This window comes from Pleurodeles waltl, chromosome 3_1, assembly GCF_031143425.1.
Source record: "Pleurodeles waltl isolate 20211129_DDA chromosome 3_1, aPleWal1.hap1.20221129, whole genome shotgun sequence".
NCBI lineage: Eukaryota > Metazoa > Chordata > Amphibia > Caudata > Salamandridae > Pleurodeles > Pleurodeles waltl.
The window spans coordinates 994,123,405-994,149,468 of NC_090440.1; the positions used below are offsets into that span (position 1 = coordinate 994,123,405).

Consider the following 26,064-nt stretch of genomic DNA (forward strand, 5'->3'; position numbering starts at 1 on the left):
TGTTACGATTTTCCAAGTAGGAAAGAAATGCTGTAGATGTCCCCCAACAGGTATTAGATGGTCGGGGGGAATGAGAAGACAGTCACTGTTTAGAGGTGGAAGGGGTGGCGTGAGTGGAGGCACTCTTTCCACAACCCTTGGAGTTGTTTCCCCTACATGAACCTCTGTACTATCCCCTTGAAAGGAGGTTTGATGCCCGTAGGGCGTAGAGGCATTTGATGCTGTTGTATTGGTGTCCTGTTTGTACGTCGGTCATCGAAAGAAGCCATGAGGAGTGGGAGTTTGAAGTACCACCATGGATTTGGCAACTTCTGTGTCTTTTTCATTTTCTCAAAAGTTTGATCCACCTGGGGACCAAGGAGATGCTGTTGGTCAAAGGGGGCATTTAAAAGTGTCTGCTGTACTTCAGGCTTAAAACCAGATATGCGCAGCCAGGTGCATCTACGCAACAGTATACTTGGTTTATGCTCTTGGCAGTAGTGTCTGCTGCATCCACAGCATATGTAATCGAGTTGTTGGAGATCAGTTTGCCCTCTTGAATGATTTGGTGACCTTTTTTCTCAAACTCCTCAGAGAGATATTGGGGGAGCTCCTCCATTTCATCCCATTTGGCTCGGTCATATCTTGCCAAAATCCCTCGAGTGTTGGCAATTCACCAATGGTTAACTGCTTTTACTGCTACCCTTTTATCTGATGCATCAATGAGTTTATACTCGTTATCTGGTGGAGGGGAATCTGCTGTTTGGGAATTAGCCCTCATGCAAGCATCACATACTACTAGGGAGTCTGGAGGGAGGTGACCCCTAATGTAAAGAGGATATGAAGGTGCTGCTTTATATTTTTTTGTACATATCTTTAAAGATCTTATCTGTGTGATGACTCATCCCTTTTAACATGGGCAAGTACTGGCATGCCCTAGTGGTGGAAGAAAGTCTCAGAGAGGTAATCATCCTCTTAGGGTATTTGTGTAAGGGAACCTAATGATATGCAGCTGCGCTAGCTATAAGTTCCTGGAATGATGTGGTATCATCTGGAGGTGATGGTTTAGCTGTGTAAAGGTCTGGGTCAGTATCTCCTGGGGGATCAATTTGTCCCAGGGATCTGTAGGTGGCTGATCTAGGTTATTTCCCCCTTCTTGATCCCCTGTGTAAGATTATGGGGAGCCTTGTGGAGTAAAATCAGTTATATCAGTGAGTTAGTGGTGTGGTGAAGGAGGTTGAGGTAGTGAGGTGGGTAGAGGAGGTGATGGAGGAGAGGCAGGCAAAGGTGGCTGTAAAGGACTGGTGGCAATGTCCTTCTTCTTCCTTTTAAGAGGTACAGGCAAATCAATGGCCTCCTCAAATGAAAGCTGTTGCTTCGCTGGAGTAGGCGTCATCTTCACTACTTTTGCCGGAATTCGACTGGTAGAGGGCTGAATGTGGATTTTCTTTTGCTTCGGATTGAGCCTTTCTTTCCTAGTCTCTAGGATCTGTTCCAGAACTGAAGTGGAAGGTTTCAGTGCCAAAGTAGATTTTTGTTTTGGCGCTGAAGTGGTTGGAGCTGGGCGGCTGGGAGCCGAGGGGGTATATGGTCAGCTCAGCACTAAAAGTGTTCAGCTCGGTTCTGGTAGCTGGAGGTTTTGGCTTGACTTTCGGTGCCAGACCCGAGGGCAGGGCATCCTTAGCAAATGGCCGTGCCTGTTATAGCCTGTCGGCAGTGGTAGCACAGAAGCCACATTTTCGGTCAGTACCGAATGTTTTTTGGTGGGTTGGACAGGCACAATACGACTAGATGTTACCTCCTCTGTGTATTTGCCTAATGGAAAAGAGACAGGCCACAAGGCAATATGATGGTGCATAGGCCTGCAATTACCCTCACAGTCTACAAGTAAACCAATGGCTATTGAACACTAAATAAATGTTAACTGGCTTAAAGAAGAGAGAAGGCTAGGTGCAGACCAAGCGTGCATTCTCCTACAGAATTCTTGTTGGCTTTTAACAGAACACACTATCAAGTCTGGCATGGCCAGTGTTGCTGCTACCAAAGTCTCCATAGTTAATTTCCTCTCAAGACTGTCCACATACGAGGCACTTGTGAGTTGCAGCTACCGGATATTCTTCCACCCCTCCAGGTCCTGCTGGAGTTGCTACTCCATGCAGCCACCTTCACAGCTCACTTATATGCACTGCTTCTATCAAGTCTAGCTTCAGTCTTTATAAATCAAGCCAGGCTCTGCAATTTTTCCCTCAGTAACCACATACTTCTCTCTTTAGTACCCACCGTCCTCCGAAAGGGCAGCGTCGTCTAGCCTGCCCATACCCAGCTGCTCCATGCCCTGGGAGATATCCTCGCTGCTTAGGGATGACAGGATATAGGCGTCACTCACAAACTCACTGACAGGGGGGCTGGCAGAGTCATCCTGCAAAAAGAAAATATGAAATTCAAAGGTGGAGCTTGTTCTCTCTAACCGGTGACCCGTGGCAATTATTCTTAGTCGAACTGCCCAACGGTTTCCGTTATCATTATCTTAAGGAGGATCTGACCACGATGTTTATTAACCAAAGACTTGTGCTTAAAGTTTACCCTCCTGGGAAACAGCACGTTCTGCAAGAGTCAGGAATACTGTAGTAGGAGGAGAGTGTTGTCCAAGATAGGAATTCCAATTATTAAAGTACCAATGCTTGCAATGCATCTCCTTTTTGAACAGGTAACCCAGTATCACTGGACTCAGCTACAAGTGGCAGGTTGCATGCATGGAGTTCATCTTATTGGCAGTCAGTAGTCTCAAAGCACTGAATTACCTTATCACTCCACATCTGTAAGTGTGCATATCTTTGAGTGGACATCCTGAAGCATGTGATTGGCTATTCAGCAATTAGATCACACATGAAAATGCAAGCAGGTGCTCAGCGATTCGCAACACTCTAGACTGCTCAGCTGAGCTCCTATACAGAACAGCACCTTACTTTGACATTTGAATGTTTCCAGGCACAAACATAGTCTTGATGGTATAAGACAGGCAAGGCTACTGCATCTTAGCACAAAGAAGGCAAAAAGTCTCACCTCTACTGCACTGTCACGACTTTCAATTGGAATCGGTGGCGTCCTTGATGAACCCAAACCTAAAACGAGGCAAGCAACAGGGTCAGACATTTCACCTCAGCCCTGCTTCTGAATAATTAGTCAAGTTAACCGCCTAGGTTAGTTTGTGCTTTTGAAAAAGAGAGAGAGAGAGAGAAAGAGAGTGTTACTTGTAACAACAGCATGTATATCTCCTTAAAAAGCGTGTGGTAAAAATGTTATTGGCTGCTTGTGTCTGAATATGCAATATTGTGTATCTGCAAGTGGTTTTAAGGTTGTGTGAAAGTTAATGAAATAAATCAGATAAAAAAAGGTCGTCTTGTGATATCAAGTCAATTTAAAAAAAGGGGAAGCTAGTACCCAGGAGAAAAACCAACATGCATTTAGTCACTGGCAAAATCACTATCCACTGTAGTTTTGGAGAGTTATTAGATGTATTGTCCTATCCTGTAAATATTCCTTTAAATTACTTGAGTTTGTATTATCCCAGAGATCGGTCATCCTGACAAAAAATAGTAGTGTATTCGGTAAAGGGAGTGGGCAGGCAGGTGGAGAAAACCTCATTACAACTGCCAGTGTCCTCTGGGAATAAACTTTAAAAAAATTATTTACTACAAGTGCCTGTAACCTAGTTTTCGGCTTGCATTAAATAGTGTGTGTTAAATCTTACCTCCCGCGCATTAGAAAAAAAATCACTCTATGGAAGGTAATACGAACATCTGGGAACTGCTGCTTCTGTACAAATATCTTTCAACTCAGAAAAACAAGATTTACATGGAGGGCAAAGAAGGGAAACTGTGTTAAAGGCGAATTTGGGGCCTTGAGCCCTTTAGTGGTTTAGTGGATTAAAGTACATTCAGCACACTAAGATGAAGCACATGTCCGCAAACGACTGGTTCTCTGAATGCAAATTTTTGAGGGGAGAACAAGTCACAAAACCCCTCTAACTCATCGCAATTTTGTAGACAATGTCAGAGCCTTGGCTGAAATCAGACAAATGCACCCACAAAATACGCCATTATAATGGTCAACTAGCATATGTTACTTTCCATACCACATAGCTTGTTCCATTTATTTATTCGATCGAGGTATGACTTCCAGATGGTCCGGAAGGAATCAAAAAGTTCTCCCAATGATGTCCCTTTTGAAAGAGGGATCGTTTGGTACTTAAGCGAGACATGCAGCAAGGTACATGCCTTTTTTGTACCTGGGAGAGGCAAATAAACATCAACATTCAACAATAATCAGTCAAAACCCTCCTTTGCAGTAGGACAAGAGAACTATTCCAAAAGGTGCAGCTGTTCTTCCCGTGGTACCGGGACAATTGTCAATGTGGAGGTGTCAGGCAGCTGGTTGCGCTTGCTAACAAAGGAGTGTAACAAAGGATCAAATCACCTGCAACAGGAGAGCGGGGCAGGGCCCTCCCGTCCACCTTTGAAACAATGGGACAAGCCCTTTATTCTGAAGCACATGTTTCTAATGTAGGGGTCCTTCATATACACACAGGATGGTACATTGATGCTTGTATGTACACTGGTATTTTTGACTAAATATTCTTCACCTGATTGACTACTATCCTGACAACAAAACCGGTGTAAAATGGCTCGTCCCGTTCTGCCTTCTTTTTGCCCCTGTGTAACAATTCTGCATGAATGTTTATGTATGTATATAAAAGTCAAAATGTTTGATAAAACAAAGAAAGCATTATTGCTCCAAGCATATAAATGTTATAATTTTGTTGAAAAACATTATAACCCAGGTGGAACCGTAGGTTCAGATTATTATCATATCCAAACTCGTGCAGAAGTAGCTGTAGGAAACACCCAAACAGTTCATTTAGTCTTGTTTACATTACAGGAGGTAAAAGTACAATCCATCATCGAGTTAATAGGGGCCTCCTTTGCAGTTACAACTTTCCTTTAATGTTCTGAAATATGTGTAAATGTTGAAAGGTAGCAACTCCTTTTTAGGTTGTCTGCCACACAGCACAAGCTGTCTGGCTGCAAAAGACAAAGGCTTATCAAAGAACATACAGGGGCTTTCAGACTGCCCATTGGTTATCAATAGTTAGCTCTACTATCATTCTTACTCGCTTGCTTTCTATCAGGCGGCTTTCCTTGTTTCACCCTGTCCACCTAGTGATTGTCCCTTTCCTGGTGCACAGCATCCTTACCATCTCTTTGGCTTGCTGGCTTCTATGCTTCTTTTACTTACTTTTATAGATATTCTATTTATTTAAGCAATCTATGAGAGAGCATGCGTTTTTTCAGCTGTCTCCCTCCAATGCCACCACCCCCCCCCCCCACAGCTGCTCTCTGTAGGAAAGTACTCTCTTTTTGCCACGGTTCCCCACTTTTTACCTGCTGTCAGTGTGTTTTGACTGTGTTTACTGGGATCCTGCTAACCAGGACCCCAGTGACTGTGCTCTCTCCCTCTAAATTTGGTTGTCCCTACCTTAGTACACCCCACAATTGTCATACTGGTGCCCCCATGTAAGTCCCTAATATATGGTACCTGGGCACCCAGGGCATTGGGGCATCAGGGGTTCCCCATGGCCTGCAGCATTTATTATGCCACCAATGGGAGCCCAAGAAAAGTGTGTCTGCAGGCCTGCCATTGCAGCCTGCGTGAAAAGGTGCATGCACCCTTTCACTACAGGTCACTGCACCAGGTCACTGTAAGTCACCCCTATGGTAGGCCCTCTCAGCCCAGAGGGCAGGATGCAAGTACCTGTGTGTGAGGGCACCCCTGCATGAGCAGAGGTGCCCCTACAAACTCCAGCTCCATTTTCCTGGGCTTTGTAAGTGCGGGAAAGCCACTTTGCCCGTGTACTAGACACAGGTTACTACTACCTGTGTCCAGCTGCATAATGTTAACTCCGAACCTAGGCATGATTGGTATCAAACATGTCGGAATCATACCCCAATACTGTTGCCAGTATTTGTTGTATGATTCCATGAACTCTGGGGGCCTCATAGAGGACCCCCAGCTCTGATCCTACAAGTTTGCTGGGTTTTCCCAGGCAGCCCGCGTGGCTGCCATCCTACAGACAGGTTTCTGCCCTACTACTGCTTGACCAGCTGAAGCCCAGGAAGGCAGAACAGAGGATTTCCTTTGGGACTGGGAGAAAACACCCTCTCCCTTTGGAAATAGGTATTACATGGCTTGGAAGGGGTAGCCTCCCCAAGTCACTGGTATGCTTTAAAGGACACATTTGGTGCCCTCCTTGCATAAACCAGTTTGCCCCCGGTCCTTGCTCGTGACCACTCCCCTGTTCATCACCACCCCAGGGGTGGTACCCAGAGCTCCTCCAGATGGCCACTTAATTCCGCCATCTTGAATCTAACATGGGCAGAGGATCCTGGGAGCATCTGAGTAGCCAGGTCAGGCAGGTGATGTCACAGCCTTCTCCTGATAGGTGGTCACCATGCTAGGTGACCAATCCCTCTTCCCAGGGCTATTTAGTGTCTCCTCTTGGGTAGGTCCTCAGATTCGACGTGCAAGATTCCAGCAGGACTCCTCTACATCATTTACTTCATCTTCTGGCCACCGGGACTGCAACTGGACCCTCGAGGAACCAACAATCTGCAACTCCAACAACGACACTGCTTTGCAACATTTTTTCCCTGGCTTCTTCCAGCAACTGCAACATTTCTTTGGCTATGCATCCTCTGAGGGTGACGAGTCTTCAGCTTGCACAAGAAGCAGGAAGGAATCTCCCTTTGAGTGAAGGAGTTACTCCCCTGCATCTGCTGCAACGAGGACTGGCTGCGTGGATCTTCTCTCCTGCAAAACTGCGTGGATCCTGCATCATACGTGGTGGTCTGGAGTGGTCCCCTTGGTCTTCTCTATCAGCTGTCCAACTTGGGAGATTGTAAGCCCTTGCCTCTCCTTGCAGGACAGTACCCCTGTGCACCTCGACTCTTGCAGCTACCAAGGCTTGTTGGCTTTTCTTCCAAGGGATCTTTGAGCTCCGTGTAGCCCCGGCCTCCAGCACTTGTCCCTGCAAAGCATGGTCTCTTGCCTGCTGCTCCAGCGACGTAGGACTCACGGCGACTCCTATGCCTGCTTTGCCTGTGGGGGCTGTATCCCCGACTTCCACCTCTCCTCACTGCTGAGTGTCACCTGGGACTCCCCTCCTTGGGTTGACCCCTCCCCCCCAGGCCTTCCTGGTCCCCAGAAGCTCTGGAACTCTTTTTCTGCAACTGCTGCCTTTGCCAAGGCATGTTGGTGGTTTTTGAACAATACTGACTGCAACTCTTCTTCTAATGTTCCATCGACTGAATCACTTCTGGAACTCGTCTCCTGCTCCTGTGCTGCATAGCCGACTCCTGGTCTTCACCGTCGACCTGGTCCTGCATCTCCAGAACGGTGGGTAGTGGCTCCTGCCCCAACTGGAACTGGACTCGGTCCCCTTCATTAACAGGTCTTCTTCCGTCAGGATCCATCTTCGGTTTCTTCCAATCTTGCTTGGGTCTTTTACAGTCCTTTTACAAAATGTACCTGTGGGTTTGGGAAAACAGGTACTTACCTCTTCTCTCCTGATCGCTGGGGGGCACTCTGGTTCTTACCTTTTGGGGCTCCTAGTTCCTTCAGCTCCCTCTCGACAGATTCCACTTCCTTGGGTGGGGACCTGCCTCACGCATTCTATTTATTTAGTATATGGTTTGGTCTCCGCCTAGGGTCTCCATTCTTTTCTGTTATTTCACTGTTTTTATTGCTTTCTATGCCAATTCCTGATTACTAATGTGTCAATAGTAGTGTGTTTACTCACCTGCTAGTAGAGTATGTATTGCCTATACAGTGTTTTAGTATTTGTGTTTGTAAAACTGTTGGTTCTTTCATGGGAGGCAGCCTAAACGACAATGGCTGAACAACGACGGGCGTTGTCCACAAAAGCAGAACAACGCTTTCCTGAACATCGACCCTGTTTTCCTCTGCCTTAACCACGCATGTCTGAACAACAAACATGCGTGGTTAAGGCAGAGGAAAACAGACTCAGGATCGGAGAGGACGCGGTCAGGTAAGTGGGGCTGGCGTAGGGTTGAGGGGTAGTTTTAGGGGGCGGGGGTAGTTTTAGTTTTTAAGGGTGGGGGCGGGGTAATTTTAGGTTTCAATGGTGGGGTGGTCGTGGTAATTTTAGTTTTTAGGGAAGTGGTGCGGGGTTGTGTAGTTTTAGGGGCGGGGTCACAGTAGTTTTAGTTTTAGGGGCGGGGTGGGAGGTTGGGTAGTTTTAGGGGCAAGGGGTCTCAGTAGTTTTAGGGGCGGGGGTCGGGGGAGTTTTAGGGGTGGGTTGGGGGGGTCGGGTAGTTTTCGGGGTGGGGAGTTGGGGTAGTTTAGGTTGTAGGGGCAGGGTCAGGTAGTTTTAGGTATGAGGGGTGGGGGTCAGGGTAGTTTTAGGGACAGGGGTGTGGGGTTGGGGTAGTTTAGGATTTAGAGGTAGGGTCACGGCAGTTTTAGGGGCAGGGGTGGGGGGGGGTCGGGGTATTTTTTGTTTTATGGGGCGGGCTGGGTAGTTTAGGTTTTAGGGGTCAGGGTAGTTTTAGGGGAGGGGGCTGCGGCAGTTTTAGGGGTGGTGGTGAGGGGGGTCAGTGTAATTTTAGCTTTTAGGGGCGGGGTTGTTTTAGAGGCGGGTGGGGTGGTCAGGGTAGTTTTAGCTTTTAGGGGTGGGAGTCAAGGTAGTTTTAGTGGCGGGTGAGAGGTAAGGGGGGGGTTGCATGCTGGAACCATGCATGCCATTCCACGCATGCCTTTACCAGGAATGCCTTTGCAACGAAAAATCGTTAAGGCATTTGTGGTACAGGCATTAGTGGCAACAACGTGGTCGTTGTTCCGACCACGTTGTTCAAGCATGCGTGGTTCCAGCATGCGTCAATCCGACGTATATTCTTCTTTCATGTGTGCAAGTGCTATGTGACTATAGTGGTATTGCACAAGCTTTGCATGTCTCCTAGATAAGTCTTGGCTGCTGTAAGGAAATGCCTCCTTGGCATGGTTGCCCCCTGACTTTTTGCCTTTGCTGATGCTATGTTTACAATTGAAAGTGTGCTGAGGCCTGCTAACCAGGCCCCAGCACCAGTGTTCTTTCCCTAACCTGTACTTTTGTATCCACAATTGGCAGACCCTGGCATCCAGATAAGTCCCTTGTAACTGGTACTTCTAGTACCAAGGGCCCTGATGCCAAGGAAGGTCTCTAAGGGCTGCAGCATGTCTTATGCCACCCTGGAGACCTCTCACTCAGCACAGACACACTGCTTGCCAGCTTGTGTGTGCTAGTGAGGACAAAACGAGTAAGTCGACATGGCACTCCCCTCAGGGTGCCATGCCAGCCTCTCACTGCCTAAGCAGTATAGGTAAGACACCCCTCTAGCAGGCCTTACAGCCCTAAGGCAGGGTGCACTATACCATAGGTGAGGGTACCAGTGCATGAGCATGGTACCCCTACAGTGTCTAAATAAAACCTTAGACATTGTAAGTGCAGGGTAGCCATAAGAGTATATGGTCTGGGAGTCTGTCAAACACGAACTCCACAGCACCATAATGGCTACACTGAAAACTGGGAAGTTTGGTATCAAACTTCTCAGCACAATAAATGCACACTGATGCCAGTGTACATTTTATTGTAAAATACACCACAGAGGGCACCTTAGAGGTGCCCCCTGAAACTTAACCGACTATCTGTGTAGGCTGACTAGTTTTAGCAGCCTGCCCCAAACCGAGACATGTTGCTGGCCCCATGGGGAGAGTGCCTTTGTCACTCTGAGGCCAGTAACAAAGCCTGCACTGGGTGGAGATGCTAACACCTCTCCCAGGCAGGAATTGTCACACCTGGCGGTGAGCCTCAAAGGCTCACCTCCTTTGTGCCAACCCAGCAGGACACTCCAGCTAGTGGAGTTGCCCGCCCCCTCCGGCCAGGCCCCACTTTTGGCGGCAAGGCCGGAGAAAATAATGAGAATAACAAGGAGGAGTCACTGGCCAGTCAGGACAGCCCCTAAGGTGTCCTGAGCTGAGGTGACTCTAACTTTTAGAAATCCTCCATCTTGCAGATGGAGGATTCCCCCAATAGGGTTAGGATTGTGACCCCCTCCCCTTGGGAGGAGGCACAAAGAGGGTGTACCCACCCTCAGGGCTAGTAGCCATTGGCTACTAACCCCCCAGACCTAAACACGCCCTTAAATTTAGTATTTAAGGGCTACCCTGAACCCTAGAAAATTAGATTCCTGCAACTACAAGAAGAAGGACTGCCTAGCTGAAAACCCCTGCAGCGGAAGACCAGAAGACGACAACTGCCTTGGCTCCAGAAACTCACCGGCCTGTCTCCTGCCTTCCAAAGATCCTGCTCCAGCGACGCCTTCCAAAGGGACCAGCGACCTCGACATCCTCTGAGGACTGCCCCTGCTTCGAAAAGACAAGAAACTCCCGAGGACAGCGGACCTGCTCCAAGAAAAGCTGCAACTTTGTTTCCAGCAGCTCCAAAGAACCCTGCAAGCTCCCCGCAAGAAGCGTGAGACTTGCAACACTGCACCCGGCGACCCCGACTCGGCTGGTGGCGATCCAACACCTCAGGAGGGACCCCAGGACTACTCTGATACTGTGAGTACCAAAACCTGTCCCCCCTGAGCCCCCACAGCGCCGCCTGCAGAGGGAATCCCGAGGCTTCCCCTGACCGCGACTCTTTGAACCTAAAGTCCCGACGCCTGGGAGAGACCCTGCACCCGCAGCCCCCAGGACCTGAAGGACCGGACTTTCACTGGAGGAGTGACCCCCAGGAGTCCCTCTCCCTCGCCCAAGTGGAGGTTTCCCCGAGGAATCCCCCCCTTGCCTGCCTGCAGCGCTGAAGAGATCCCGAGATCTCTCATAGACTAACATTGAAAACCCGACGCTTGTTTCTACACTGCACCCGGCCGCCCCCGCGCCGCTGAGGGTGAAGTTTCTGTGTGGGCTTGTGTCCCCCCCGGTGCCCTACAAAACCCCCCTGGTCTGCCCTCCGAAGACGCGGGTACTTACCTGCAAGCAGACCGGAACCGGGGCACCCCCTTCTCTCCATTCTAGCCTATGTGTTTTGGGCACCACTTTGAACTCTGCACCTGACCGGCCCTGAGCTGCTGGTGTGGTGACTTTGGGGTTGCTCGGAACCCCCAACGGTGGGCTACCTTGGACCAAGAACTGAACCCTGTAAGCGTCTTACTTACCGGGTAAAACTAATCAAAACTTACCTCCCCTAGGAACTGTGAAAATTGCACTAAGTGTCCACTTTTAAAACAGCTATTTGTCAATAACTTGAAAAGTATACATGCAATTTTGATGATTTGAAGTTCCTAAAGTACTTACCTGCAATACCTTTCGAATGAGCTATTACATGTAGAATTTGAACCTGTGGTTCTTAAAATAAACTAAGAAAAGATATTTTTTCTATATAAAAACCTATTGGCTGGATTTGTCTCTGAGTGTGTGTACCTCATTTATTGTCTATGTGTATGTACAACAAATGCTTAACACTACTCCTTGGATAAGCCTACTGCTCGACCACACTACCACAAAATAGAGCATTAGTATTATCTATTTTTACCACTATTTTACCTCTAAGGGGAACCCTTGGACTCTGTGCATGCTATTCCTTACTTTGAAATAGCACATACAGAGCCAACTTCCTACATTGGTGGATCAGCGGTGGGGTACAAGACTTTGCATTTGCTGGACTACTCAGCCAATACCTGATCACACGACAAATTCCAAAATTGTCATTAGAAATTGATTTTTGCAATTTGAAAAGTTTTCTAAATTCTTAAAAGACCTGCTAGGGCCTTGTGTTAGATCCTGTTTAGCATTTCTTTTAGAGTTTAAAAGTTTGGTAAAAGTGAATTAGATTCTAGAACCAGTTTTAGTTTCTTAAAAAGTATTCCAACTTTTAGAAGCATAATGTCTAGCACAGATGTGAATGTGGTGGAACTCGACACCACACCTTACCTCCATCTACAGATGAGAGAGCTAAGGTCACTCTGTAAACTAAAGAAAATAGCAATGGGCCCCAAACCTACCAAAGTACAGCTCCAGGAGCTTTTGGCAGAGTTTGAAAAGGCCAACCCCTCTGAGGATGGCAACTCAGAGGATGAAGATAGTGACTTGGAGGGAAATTCCCCCCCTCCAGTCCTACTTAGGGAGAGCAGGGCTTCTCAAGCCCTGACTCCACAAATAATAGTCAGAGATGCTGGTTCCCTCACAGGAGGGACCAACAACTCTGAAATCACTGAGGATAACTCCAGTGAAGAGGACATCCAGTTAGCCAGGATGGCCAAAAGATTGGCTTTGGAAAGACAGATCCTAGCCATAGAGAGGGAAAGACAAGAGATGGGCCTAGGACCCATCAATGGTGGCAGCAACATAAATAGGGTCAGAGATTCTCCTGACATGTTGAAAATCCCCAAAGGGATTGTAACTAAATATGAAGATGGTGATGACATCACCAAATGGTTCACAGCTTTTGAGAGGGCTTGTGTAACCAGAAAAGTGAACAGATCTCACTGGGGTGCTCTCCTTTGGGAAATGTTCACAGGAAAGTGTAGGGATAGACTCCTCACACTCTCTGGACAAGATGCAGAATCTTATGACCTCATGAAGGGTACCCTGATTGAGGGCTTTGGATTCTCCACTGAGGAGTACAGGATTAGGTTCAGGGGGGCTCAAAAATCCTCGAGCCAGACCTGGGTTGACTTTGTTGACTACTCAGTGAAAACACTAGATGGTTGGATTCAAGGCAGTGGTGTAAGTAATTATGATGGGCTGTACAATTTATTTGTGAAAGAACACCTGTTAAGTAATTGTTTCAATGATAAACTGCATCAGCATCTGGTAGACCTAGGACCAATTTCTCCCCAAGAATTGGGAAAGAAGGCGGACCATTGGGTCAAGACAAGGGTGTCCAAGACTTCAACAGGGGGTGACCAAAAGAAAGGGGTCACAAAGACTCCCCAGCAGAAGGGTGATGAGACAACCAAAACTAAAAATAGTAAAGAGTCTTCTACAGGCCCCCAAAAACCTGCACAGGAGGGTGGGCCCAGAGCCTCTTCACAAAACAATGGGTACAAGGGTAAAAACTTTGATCCCAAAAAGGCCTGGTGTCATAGCTGTAAACAGCATGGACACCAAACTGGAGACAAGGCCTGTCCCAAGAAAGGTTCCACTCCAAACTCCCATCCAGGTAACACTGGTATGGCTAGTCTCCAAGTGGGATCAACAGTGTGCCCAGAGCAAATCAGGGTCCACACTGAAGCTACTCTAGTTTCTGAGGGTGGGGTGGATTTAGCCACACTAGCTGTCTGGCCGCCTAACATGCAAAAATACAGACAGCAACTCTTAATTAATGGGACTAGAATAGAGGGCCTGAGGGATACAGGTGCCAGTGTCACCATGGTGACAGAGAAACTGGTTTCCCCTGGCCAATACCTGACTGGAAAAACTTACACAGTCACCAACGCTGACAATCAGAGAAAAGTACATCCCATGGCAATGGTTACTTTAGAATGGGGAGGGGTCAATGGCCTGAAGCAGGTGGTGGTCTCCTCAAATATCCCAGTGGACTGTCTGCTTGGAAATGACCTGGAGTCCTCAGCATGGGCTGAGGTAGAGCTAAAAACCCATGCAGCAATGCTGGGTATCCCTGAACTGGTGTGTGTGAAAACGAGAGCACAATGCAAGGCACAGGGTGAAAAAGTAGAGCTGGAGTCTGGAAAAATGGCCCAGCCTACCAAGAGAACAGGAAAGTCAGTTGGGAAACCAACTGCAACACAGCAAAAGAAAGGGAACCTCTCTTCTCAGGAAGAAGTTCTGCCCTCTGAGGGAACTGAGCCTTTGGAGCTTGAACCTTATCAGGTTGAGCTCTTAGGCCCAGGGGGACCCTCAAGGGAGGAGCTGTGTAAGGGACAAGAAACCTGTCCCTCTCTTGAAGGCCTTAGGCAGCAAGCTGCTGAAGAGTCCAAAGGCAAGAAAAATGGAACACATAGGGTCTATTGGGAAGATGGGCTCCTGTACACTGAGGCCAGAGACCCCAAACCTGGTGCCACTAGGAGAGTGGTAGTGCCTCAGCTGTTCAGAGAGTTCATCCTAACATTGGCCCATGACATTCCCCTTGCTGGACATTTGGGACAAACCAAGACGTGGGAGAGGTTAGTCAACCACTTCTACTGGCCCAATATGTCCAACATGGTTAAGGAGTTTTGCCTCTCCTGCCCCACCTGTCAAGCCAGTGGTAAGACAGGTGGGCACCCAAAGGCCCCCCTCATTCCACTTCCAGTGGTGGGGGTGCCCTTTGAAAGAGTGGGTGTGGACATAGTTGGTCCACTGGAACCTCCCACAGCCTCAGGAAATATGTATATCCTGGTAGTAGTGGATCATGCTACCAGGTATCCTGAAGCTATTCCCCTTAGGTCGACTACTGCCCCTGCAGTAGCCAAGGCCCTCATTGGTATCTTTACCAGAGTGGGTTTCCCTAAGGAGGTGGTGTCTGACAGAGGTACCAACTTCATGTCAGCATACCTAAAGCACATGTGGAATGAGTGTGGAGTGACTTATAAATTCACTACACCTTACCATCCCCAAACTAATGGCTTAGTTGAGAGATTCAACAAGACATTAAAGGGCATGATCATGGGGCTCCCAGAAAAACTCAAAAGGAGATGGGATGTCCTCCTGCCATGTCTGCTTTTCGCTTACAGGGAGGTACCACAGAAGGGAGTAGGGTTCTCACCCTTTGAACTTCTGTTTGGTCATCCTGTAAGGGGACCACTTGCCCTTGTTAAAGAAGGCTGGGAGAGACCTCTCCATGAGCCTAAACAGGACATAGTGGACTATGTACTTGGCCTTCGCTCTAGAATGGCAGAGTACATGGAAAAGGCAACCAAAAACCTTGAGGCCAGCCAACAGCTCCAGAAGTTTTGGTATGACCAAAAGGCTGCACTGGTTGAGTTCCAACCAGGGCAGAAAGTCTGGGTTCTGGAGCCTGTGGCTCCCAGGGCACTCCAGGACAAATGGAGTGGCCCTTACCCAGTACTAGAGAGGAAGAGTCAGGTCACCTACTTGGTGGACCTGGGCACAAGCAGGAGCCCCAAAAGGGTGATCCATGTAAACCGCCTTAAGCTCTTCCACGACAGGGCTGATGTCAATCTGTTGATGGTAACAGATGAGGATCAGGAGGCAGAGAGTGAACCTCTCCCTGATCTTCTGTCATCAGACCCAAAAGATGGTACAGTAGATGGAGTGATCTACTCAGACACCCTCTCTGGCCAACAGCAAGCTGATTGTAGGAGAGTCCTACAACAGTTTCCTGAACTCTTCTCCTTAACCCCTGGTCAGACACACCTGTGTACCCATGATGTGGACACAGGAGACAGCATGCCTGTCAAGAACAAAATCTTTAGACAGTCTGACCATGTTAAGGAAAGCATCAAGGTGGAAGTCCACAAGATGCTGGAATTGGGAGTCATTGAGCGCTCTGACAGCCCCTGGGCTAGCCCAGTGGTCTTGGTCCCCAAACCTCACACCACAGATGGAAAGAAAGAGATGAGGTTTTGTGTGGACTACAGAGGGCTCAATTCTGTCACCAAGACAGATGCTCATCCAATTCCAAGAGCTGATGAGCTCATTGATAAATTGGGTGCTGCCAAATTTCTAAGTACCTTTGACTTGACAGCAGGGTACTGGCAAATAAAAATGGCACCTGGAGCAAAAGAAAAGACAGCATTCTCCACACCTGATGGGCATTATCAGTTTACTGTTATGCCCTTTGGTTTAAAGAATGCCCCTGCCACCTTCCAAAGGTTGGTGAATCAAGTCCTTGCTGGCTTGGAGTCCTTTAGCACAGCTTATCTTGATGATATTGCTGTCTTTAGCTCCACCTGGCAGGATCACCTGGTCCACCTGAGGAAGGTTTTGAAGGCTCTGCAATCTGCAGGCCTCTCTATCAAGGCATCCAAATGCCAGATAGGGCAGGGAACTGTGGTTTACTTGGGACACCTTGTAGGTGGAGGCCAAGTTCAGCCACTCCAACCCAAGATCCAGACTATTCTGGACTGGGTAGCTCCAAAAACCCAGACTCAAGTCAGGGCATTCCTTGGCTTGACTGGGTACTACAGGAGGTTTGTGAAGGGGTATGGATCCATTGTGACAGCCCTCACTGAGCTCACCTCCAAGAAAATGCCCAAGAAAGTGAACTGGACTGTGGACTGCCAACAGGCCTTTGACACCCTGAAACAGGCAATGTGCTCAGCACCAGTTCTCAAAGCTCCAGATTATTCTAAGCAGTTCATTGTGCAGACTGATGCCTCTGAACATGGGATAGGGGCAGTTTTGTCCCAAACAAATGATGATGGCCTTGACCAGCCTGTTGCTTTCATTAGCAGGAGGTTACTCCCCAGGGAGCAGCGTTGGAGTGCCATTGAGAGGGAGGCCTTTGCTGTGGTCTGGTCCCTGAAGAAGCTGAGACCATACCTCTTTGGGACTCACTTCCTAGTTCAAACTGACCACAGACCTCTCAAATGGCTGATGCAAATGAAAGGTGAAAATCCTAAACTGTTGAGGTGGTCCATCTCCCTACAGGGAATGGACTTTATAGTGGAACACAGACCTGGGACTGCCCATGCCAATGCAGATGGCCTTTCCAGGTTCTTCCACTTAGAAAATGAAGACTCTCTTGGGAAAGGTTAGTCTCATCCTCTTTCGTTTGGGGGGGGGTTGTGTAAGGAAATGCCTCCTTGGCATGGTTGCCCCCTGACTTTTTGCCTTTGCTGATGCTATGTTTACAATTGAAAGTGTGCTGAGGCCTGCTAACCAGGCCCCAGCACCAGTGTTCTTTCCCTAACCTGTACTTTTGTATCCACAATTGGCAGACCCTGGCATCCAGATAAGTCCCTTGTAACTGGTACTTCTAGTACCAAGGGCCCTGATGCCAAGGAAGGTCTCTAAGGGCTGCAGCATGTCTTATGCCACCCTGGAGACCTCTCACTCAGCACAGACACACTGCTTGCCAGCTTGTGTGTGCTAGTGAGGACAAAACGAGTAAGTCGACATGGCACTCCCCTCAGGGTGCCATGCCAGCCTCTCACTGCCTAAGCAGTATAGGTAAGACACCCCTCTAGCAGGCCTTACAGCCCTAAGGCAGGGTGCACTATACCATAGGTGAGGGTACCAGTGCATGAGCATGGTACCCCTACAGTGTCTAAATAAAACCTTAGACATTGTAAGTGCAGGGTAGCCATAAGAGTATATGGTCTGGGAGTCTGTCAAACACGAACTCCACAGCACCATAATGGCTACACTGAAAACTGGGAAGTTTGGTATCAAACTTCTCAGCACAATAAATGCACACTGATGCCAGTGTACATTTTATTGTAAAATACACCACAGAGGGCACCTTAGAGGTGCCCCCTGAAACTTAACCGACTATCTGTGTAGGCTGACTAGTTTTAGCAGCCTGCCCCAAACCGAGACATGTTGCTGGCCCCATGGGGAGAGTGCCTTTGTCACTCTGAGGCCAGTAACAAAGCCTGCACTGGGTGGAGATGCTAACACCTCTCCCAGGCAGGAATTGTCACACCTGGCGGTGAGCCTCAAAGGCTCACCTCCTTTGTGCCAACCCAGCAGGACACTCCAGCTAGTGGAGTTGCCCGCCCCCTCCGGCCAGGCCCCACTTTTGGCGGCAAGGCCGGAGAAAATAATGAGAATAACAAGGAGGAGTCACTGGCCAGTCAGGACAGCCCCTAAGGTGTCCTGAGCTGAGGTGACTCTAACTTTTAGAAATCCTCCATCTTGCAGATGGAGGATTCCCCCAATAGGGTTAGGATTGTGACCCCCTCCCCTTGGGAGGAGGCACAAAGAGGGTGTACCCACCCTCAGGGCTAGTAGCCATTGGCTACTAACCCCCCAGACCTAAACACGCCCTTAAATTTAGTATTTAAGGGCTACCCTGAACCCTAGAAAATTAGATTCCTGCAACTACAAGAAGAAGGACTGCCTAGCTGAAAACCCCTGCAGCGGAAGACCAGAAGACGACAACTGCCTTGGCTCCAGAAACTCACCGGCCTGTCTCCTGCCTTCCAAAGATCCTGCTCCAGCGACGCCTTCCAAAGGGACCAGCGACCTCGACATCCTCTGAGGACTGCCCCTGCTTCGAAAAGACAAGAAACTCCCGAGGACAGCGGACCTGCTCCAAGAAAAGCTGCAACTTTGTTTCCAGCAGCTCCAAAGAACCCTGCAAGCTCCCCGCAAGAAGCGTGAGACTTGCAACACTGCACCCGGCGACCCCGACTCGGCTGGTGGCGATCCAACACCTCAGGAGGGACCCCAGGACTACTCTGATACTGTGAGTACCAAAACCTGTCCCCCCTGAGCCCCCACAGCGCCGCCTGCAGAGGGAATCCCGAGGCTTCCCCTGACCGCGACTCTTTGAACCTAAAGTCCCGACGCCTGGGAGAGACCCTGCACCCGCAGCCCCCAGGACCTGAAGGACCGGACTTTCACTGGAGGAGTGACCCCCAGGAGTCCCTCTCCCTCGCCCAAGTGGAGGTTTCCCCGAGGAATCCCCCCCTTGCCTGCCTGCAGCGCTGAAGAGATCCCGAGATCTCTCATAGACTAACATTGAAAACCCGACGCTTGTTTCTACACTGCACCCGGCCGCCCCCGCGCCGCTGAGGGTGAAGTTTCTGTGTGGGCTTGTGTCCCCCCCGGTGCCCTACAAAACCCCCCTGGTCTGCCCTCCGAAGACGCGGGTACTTACCTGCAAGCAGACCGGAACCGGGGCACCCCCTTCTCTCCATTCTAGCCTATGTGTTTTGGGCACCACTTTGAACTCTGCACCTGACCGGCCCTGAGCTGCTGGTGTGGTGACTTTGGGGTTGCTCGGAACCCCCAACGGTGGGCTACCTTGGACCAAGAACTGAACCCTGTAAGCGTCTTACTTACCGGGTAAAACTAATCAAAACTTACCTCCCCTAGGAACTGTGAAAATTGCACTAAGTGTCCACTTTTAAAACAGCTATTTGTCAATAACTTGAAAAGTATACATGCAATTTTGATGATTTGAAGTTCCTAAAGTACTTACCTGCAATACCTTTCGAATGAGCTATTACATGTAGAATTTGAACCTGTGGTTCTTAAAATAAACTAAGAAAAGATATTTTTTCTATATAAAAACCTATTGGCTGGATTTGTCTCTGAGTGTGTGTACCTCATTTATTGTCTATGTGTATGTACAACAAATGCTTAACACTACTCCTTGGATAAGCCTACTGCTCGACCACACTACCACAAAATAGAGCATTAGTATTATCTATTTTTACCACTATTTTACCTCTAAGGGGAACCCTTGGACTCTGTGCATGCTATTCCTTACTTTGAAATAGCACATACAGAGCCAACTTCCTACATTGGTGGATCAGCGGTGGGGTACAAGACTTTGCATTTGCTGGACTACTCAGCCAATACCTGATCACACGACAAATTCCAAAATTGTCATTAGAAATTGATTTTTGCAATTTGAAAAGTTTTCTAAATTCTTAAAAGACCTGCTAGGGCCTTGTGTTAGATCCTGTTTAGCATTTCTTTTAGAGTTTAAAAGTTTGGTAAAAGTGAATTAGATTCTAGAACCAGTTTTAGTTTCTTAAAAAGTATTCCAACTTTTAGAAGCATAATGTCTAGCACAGATGTGAATGTGGTGGAACTCGACACCACACCTTACCTCCATCTACAGATGAGAGAGCTAAGGTCACTCTGTAAACTAAAGAAAATAGCAATGGGCCCCAAACCTACCAAAGTACAGCTCCAGGAGCTTTTGGCAGAGTTTGAAAAGGCCAACCCCTCTGAGGATGGCAACTCAGAGGATGAAGATAGTGACTTGGAGGGAAATTCCCCCCCTCCAGTCCTACTTAGGGAGAGCAGGGCTTCTCAAGCCCTGACTCCACAAATAATAGTCAGAGATGCTGGTTCCCTCACAGGAGGGACCAACAACTCTGAAATCACTGAGGATAACTCCAGTGAAGAGGACATCCAGTTAGCCAGGATGGCCAAAAGATTGGCTTTGGAAAGACAGATCCTAGCCATAGAGAGGGAAAGACAAGAGATGGGCCTAGGACCCATCAATGGTGGCAGCAACATAAATAGGGTCAGAGATTCTCCTGACATGTTGAAAATCCCCAAAGGGATTGTAACTAAATATGAAGATGGTGATGACATCACCAAATGGTTCACAGCTTTTGAGAGGGCTTGTGTAACCAGAAAAGTGAACAGATCTCACTGGGGTGCTCTCCTTTGGGAAATGTTCACAGGAAAGTGTAGGGATAGACTCCTCACACTCTCTGGACAAGATGCAGAATCTTATGACCTCATGAAGGGTACCCTGATTGAGGGCTTTGGATTCTCCACTGAGGAGTACAGGATTAGGTTCAGGGGGGCTCAAAAATCCTCGAGCCAGACCTGGGTTGACTTTGTTGACTACTCAGTGAAAACACTAGATGGTTGGATTCAAGGCAGTGGTGTAAGTAATTATGATGGGCTGTACAATTTATTTGTGAAAGAACACCTGTTAAGTAATTGTTTCAATGATAAACTGCATCAGCATCTGGTAGACCTAGGACCAATTTCTCCCCAAGAATTGGGAAAGAAGGCGGACCATTGGGTCAAGACAAGGGTGTCCAAGACTTCAACAGGGGGTGACCAAAAGAAAGGGGTCACAAAGACTCCCCAGCAGAAGGGTGATGAGACAACCAAAACTAAAAATAGTAAAGAGTCTTCTACAGGCCCCCAAAAACCTGCACAGGAGGGTGGGCCCAGAGCCTCTTCACAAAACAATGGGTACAAGGGTAAAAACTTTGATCCCAAAAAGGCCTGGTGTCATAGCTGTAAACAGCATGGACACCAAACTGGAGACAAGGCCTGTCCCAAGAAAGGTTCCACTCCAAACTCCCATCCAGGTAACACTGGTATGGCTAGTCTCCAAGTGGGATCAACAGTGTGCCCAGAGCAAATCAGGGTCCACACTGAAGCTACTCTAGTTTCTGAGGGTGGGGTGGATTTAGCCACACTAGCTGTCTGGCCGCCTAACATGCAAAAATACAGACAGCAACTCTTAATTAATGGGACTAGAATAGAGGGCCTGAGGGATACAGGTGCCAGTGTCACCATGGTGACAGAGAAACTGGTTTCCCCTGGCCAATACCTGACTGGAAAAACTTACACAGTCACCAACGCTGACAATCAGAGAAAAGTACATCCCATGGCAATGGTTACTTTAGAATGGGGAGGGGTCAATGGCCTGAAGCAGGTGGTGGTCTCCTCAAATATCCCAGTGGACTGTCTGCTTGGAAATGACCTGGAGTCCTCAGCATGGGCTGAGGTAGAGCTAAAAACCCATGCAGCAATGCTGGGTATCCCTGAACTGGTGTGTGTGAAAACGAGAGCACAATGCAAGGCACAGGGTGAAAAAGTAGAGCTGGAGTCTGGAAAAATGGCCCAGCCTACCAAGAGAACAGGAAAGTCAGTTGGGAAACCAACTGCAACACAGCAAAAGAAAGGGAACCTCTCTTCTCAGGAAGAAGTTCTGCCCTCTGAGGGAACTGAGCCTTTGGAGCTTGAACCTTATCAGGTTGAGCTCTTAGGCCCAGGGGGACCCTCAAGGGAGGAGCTGTGTAAGGGACAAGAAACCTGTCCCTCTCTTGAAGGCCTTAGGCAGCAAGCTGCTGAAGAGTCCAAAGGCAAGAAAAATGGAACACATAGGGTCTATTGGGAAGATGGGCTCCTGTACACTGAGGCCAGAGACCCCAAACCTGGTGCCACTAGGAGAGTGGTAGTGCCTCAGCTGTTCAGAGAGTTCATCCTAACATTGGCCCATGACATTCCCCTTGCTGGACATTTGGGACAAACCAAGACGTGGGAGAGGTTAGTCAACCACTTCTACTGGCCCAATATGTCCAACATGGTTAAGGAGTTTTGCCTCTCCTGCCCCACCTGTCAAGCCAGTGGTAAGACAGGTGGGCACCCAAAGGCCCCCCTCATTCCACTTCCAGTGGTGGGGGTGCCCTTTGAAAGAGTGGGTGTGGACATAGTTGGTCCACTGGAACCTCCCACAGCCTCAGGAAATATGTATATCCTGGTAGTAGTGGATCATGCTACCAGGTATCCTGAAGCTATTCCCCTTAGGTCGACTACTGCCCCTGCAGTAGCCAAGGCCCTCATTGGTATCTTTACCAGAGTGGGTTTCCCTAAGGAGGTGGTGTCTGACAGAGGTACCAACTTCATGTCAGCATACCTAAAGCACATGTGGAATGAGTGTGGAGTGACTTATAAATTCACTACACCTTACCATCCCCAAACTAATGGCTTAGTTGAGAGATTCAACAAGACATTAAAGGGCATGATCATGGGGCTCCCAGAAAAACTCAAAAGGAGATGGGATGTCCTCCTGCCATGTCTGCTTTTCGCTTACAGGGAGGTACCACAGAAGGGAGTAGGGTTCTCACCCTTTGAACTTCTGTTTGGTCATCCTGTAAGGGGACCACTTGCCCTTGTTAAAGAAGGCTGGGAGAGACCTCTCCATGAGCCTAAACAGGACATAGTGGACTATGTACTTGGCCTTCGCTCTAGAATGGCAGAGTACATGGAAAAGGCAACCAAAAACCTTGAGGCCAGCCAACAGCTCCAGAAGTTTTGGTATGACCAAAAGGCTGCACTGGTTGAGTTCCAACCAGGGCAGAAAGTCTGGGTTCTGGAGCCTGTGGCTCCCAGGGCACTCCAGGACAAATGGAGTGGCCCTTACCCAGTACTAGAGAGGAAGAGTCAGGTCACCTACTTGGTGGACCTGGGCACAAGCAGGAGCCCCAAAAGGGTGATCCATGTAAACCGCCTTAAGCTCTTCCACGACAGGGCTGATGTCAATCTGTTGATGGTAACAGATGAGGATCAGGAGGCAGAGAGTGAACCTCTCCCTGATCTTCTGTCATCAGACCCAAAAGATGGTACAGTAGATGGAGTGATCTACTCAGACACCCTCTCTGGCCAACAGCAAGCTGATTGTAGGAGAGTCCTACAACAGTTTCCTGAACTCTTCTCCTTAACCCCTGGTCAGACACACCTGTGTACCCATGATGTGGACACAGGAGACAGCATGCCTGTCAAGAACAAAATCTTTAGACAGTCTGACCATGTTAAGGAAAGCATCAAGGTGGAAGTCCACAAGATGCTGGAATTGGGAGTCATTGAGCGCTCTGACAGCCCCTGGGCTAGCCCAGTGGTCTTGGTCCCCAAACCTCACACCACAGATGGAAAGAAAGAGATGAGGTTTTGTGTGGACTACAGAGGGCTCAATTCTGTCACCAAGACAGATGCTCATCCAATTCCAAGAGCTGATGAGCTCATTGATAAATTGGGTGCTGCCAAATTTCTAAGTACCTTTGACTTGACAGCAGGGTACTGGCAAATAAAAATGGCACCTGGAGCAAAAGAAAAGACAGCATTCTCCACACCTGATGGGCATTATCAGTTTACTGTTATGCCCTTTGGTTTAAAGAATGCCCCTGCCACCTTCCAAAGGTTGGTGAATCAAGTCCTTGCTGGCTTGGAGTCCTTTAGCACAGCTTATCTTGATGATATTGCTGTCTTTAGCTCCACCTGGCAGGATCACCTGGTCCACCTGAGGAAGGTTTTGAAGGCTCTGCAATCTGCAGGCCTCTCTATCAAGGCATCCAAATGCCAGATAGGGCAGGGAACTGTGGTTTACTTGGGACACCTTGTAGGTGGAGGCCAAGTTCAGCCACTCCAACCCAAGATCCAGACTATTCTGGACTGGGTAGCTCCAAAAACCCAGACTCAAGTCAGGGCATTCCTTGGCTTGACTGGGTACTACAGGAGGTTTGTGAAGGGGTATGGATCCATTGTGACAGCCCTCACTGAGCTCACCTCCAAGAAAATGCCCAAGAAAGTGAACTGGACTGTGGACTGCCAACAGGCCTTTGACACCCTGAAACAGGCAATGTGCTCAGCACCAGTTCTCAAAGCTCCAGATTATTCTAAGCAGTTCATTGTGCAGACTGATGCCTCTGAACATGGGATAGGGGCAGTTTTGTCCCAAACAAATGATGATGGCCTTGACCAGCCTGTTGCTTTCATTAGCAGGAGGTTACTCCCCAGGGAGCAGCGTTGGAGTGCCATTGAGAGGGAGGCCTTTGCTGTGGTCTGGTCCCTGAAGAAGCTGAGACCATACCTCTTTGGGACTCACTTCCTAGTTCAAACTGACCACAGACCTCTCAAATGGCTGATGCAAATGAAAGGTGAAAATCCTAAACTGTTGAGGTGGTCCATCTCCCTACAGGGAATGGACTTTATAGTGGAACACAGACCTGGGACTGCCCATGCCAATGCAGATGGCCTTTCCAGGTTCTTCCACTTAGAAAATGAAGACTCTCTTGGGAAAGGTTAGTCTCATCCTCTTTCGTTTGGGGGGGGGTTGTGTAAGGAAATGCCTCCTTGGCATGGTTGCCCCCTGACTTTTTGCCTTTGCTGATGCTATGTTTACAATTGAAAGTGTGCTGAGGCCTGCTAACCAGGCCCCAGCACCAGTGTTCTTTCCCTAACCTGTACTTTTGTATCCACAATTGGCAGACCCTGGCATCCAGATAAGTCCCTTGTAACTGGTACTTCTAGTACCAAGGGCCCTGATGCCAAGGAAGGTCTCTAAGGGCTGCAGCATGTCTTATGCCACCCTGGAGACCTCTCACTCAGCACAGACACACTGCTTGCCAGCTTGTGTGTGCTAGTGAGGACAAAACGAGTAAGTCGACATGGCACTCCCCTCAGGGTGCCATGCCAGCCTCTCACTGCCTAAGCAGTATAGGTAAGACACCCCTCTAGCAGGCCTTACAGCCCTAAGGCAGGGTGCACTATACCATAGGTGAGGGTACCAGTGCATGAGCATGGTACCCCTACAGTGTCTAAATAAAACCTTAGACATTGTAAGTGCAGGGTAGCCATAAGAGTATATGGTCTGGGAGTCTGTCAAACACGAACTCCACAGCACCATAATGGCTACACTGAAAACTGGGAAGTTTGGTATCAAACTTCTCAGCACAATAAATGCACACTGATGCCAGTGTACATTTTATTGTAAAATACACCACAGAGGGCACCTTAGAGGTGCCCCCTGAAACTTAACCGACTATCTGTGTAGGCTGACTAGTTTTAGCAGCCTGCCCCAAACCGAGACATGTTGCTGGCCCCATGGGGAGAGTGCCTTTGTCACTCTGAGGCCAGTAACAAAGCCTGCACTGGGTGGAGATGCTAACACCTCTCCCAGGCAGGAATTGTCACACCTGGCGGTGAGCCTCAAAGGCTCACCTCCTTTGTGCCAACCCAGCAGGACACTCCAGCTAGTGGAGTTGCCCGCCCCCTCCGGCCAGGCCCCACTTTTGGCGGCAAGGCCGGAGAAAATAATGAGAATAACAAGGAGGAGTCACTGGCCAGTCAGGACAGCCCCTAAGGTGTCCTGAGCTGAGGTGACTCTAACTTTTAGAAATCCTCCATCTTGCAGATGGAGGATTCCCCCAATAGGGTTAGGATTGTGACCCCCTCCCCTTGGGAGGAGGCACAAAGAGGGTGTACCCACCCTCAGGGCTAGTAGCCATTGGCTACTAACCCCCCAGACCTAAACACGCCCTTAAATTTAGTATTTAAGGGCTACCCTGAACCCTAGAAAATTAGATTCCTGCAACTACAAGAAGAAGGACTGCCTAGCTGAAAACCCCTGCAGCGGAAGACCAGAAGACGACAACTGCCTTGGCTCCAGAAACTCACCGGCCTGTCTCCTGCCTTCCAAAGATCCTGCTCCAGCGACGCCTTCCAAAGGGACCAGCGACCTCGACATCCTCTGAGGACTGCCCCTGCTTCGAAAAGACAAGAAACTCCCGAGGACAGCGGACCTGCTCCAAGAAAAGCTGCAACTTTGTTTCCAGCAGCTCCAAAGAACCCTGC

The 26,064-nt window shown here is 48.7% G+C and overlaps 1 protein-coding gene across 1 annotated transcript in view; it reads right to left on the reverse strand.

Moving 5' to 3' along the window:
• Nucleotides 1–26,064, reverse strand: part of LOC138284897 (synapse-associated protein 1-like) — a 60,062-nt gene that overhangs the window by 4,664 nt on the left and 29,334 nt on the right. Inside the window, exons 7-8 of the mRNA XM_069224152.1 lie at nt 3,043–3,101; nt 2,260–2,398 (exon numbers count right to left, since the gene is read on the reverse strand). Of these exons, the coding sequence (XP_069080253.1) occupies nt 2,260–2,398; nt 3,043–3,101 (198 nt within the window). The remainder of the gene's footprint in view (nt 1–2,259; nt 2,399–3,042; nt 3,102–26,064) is intronic.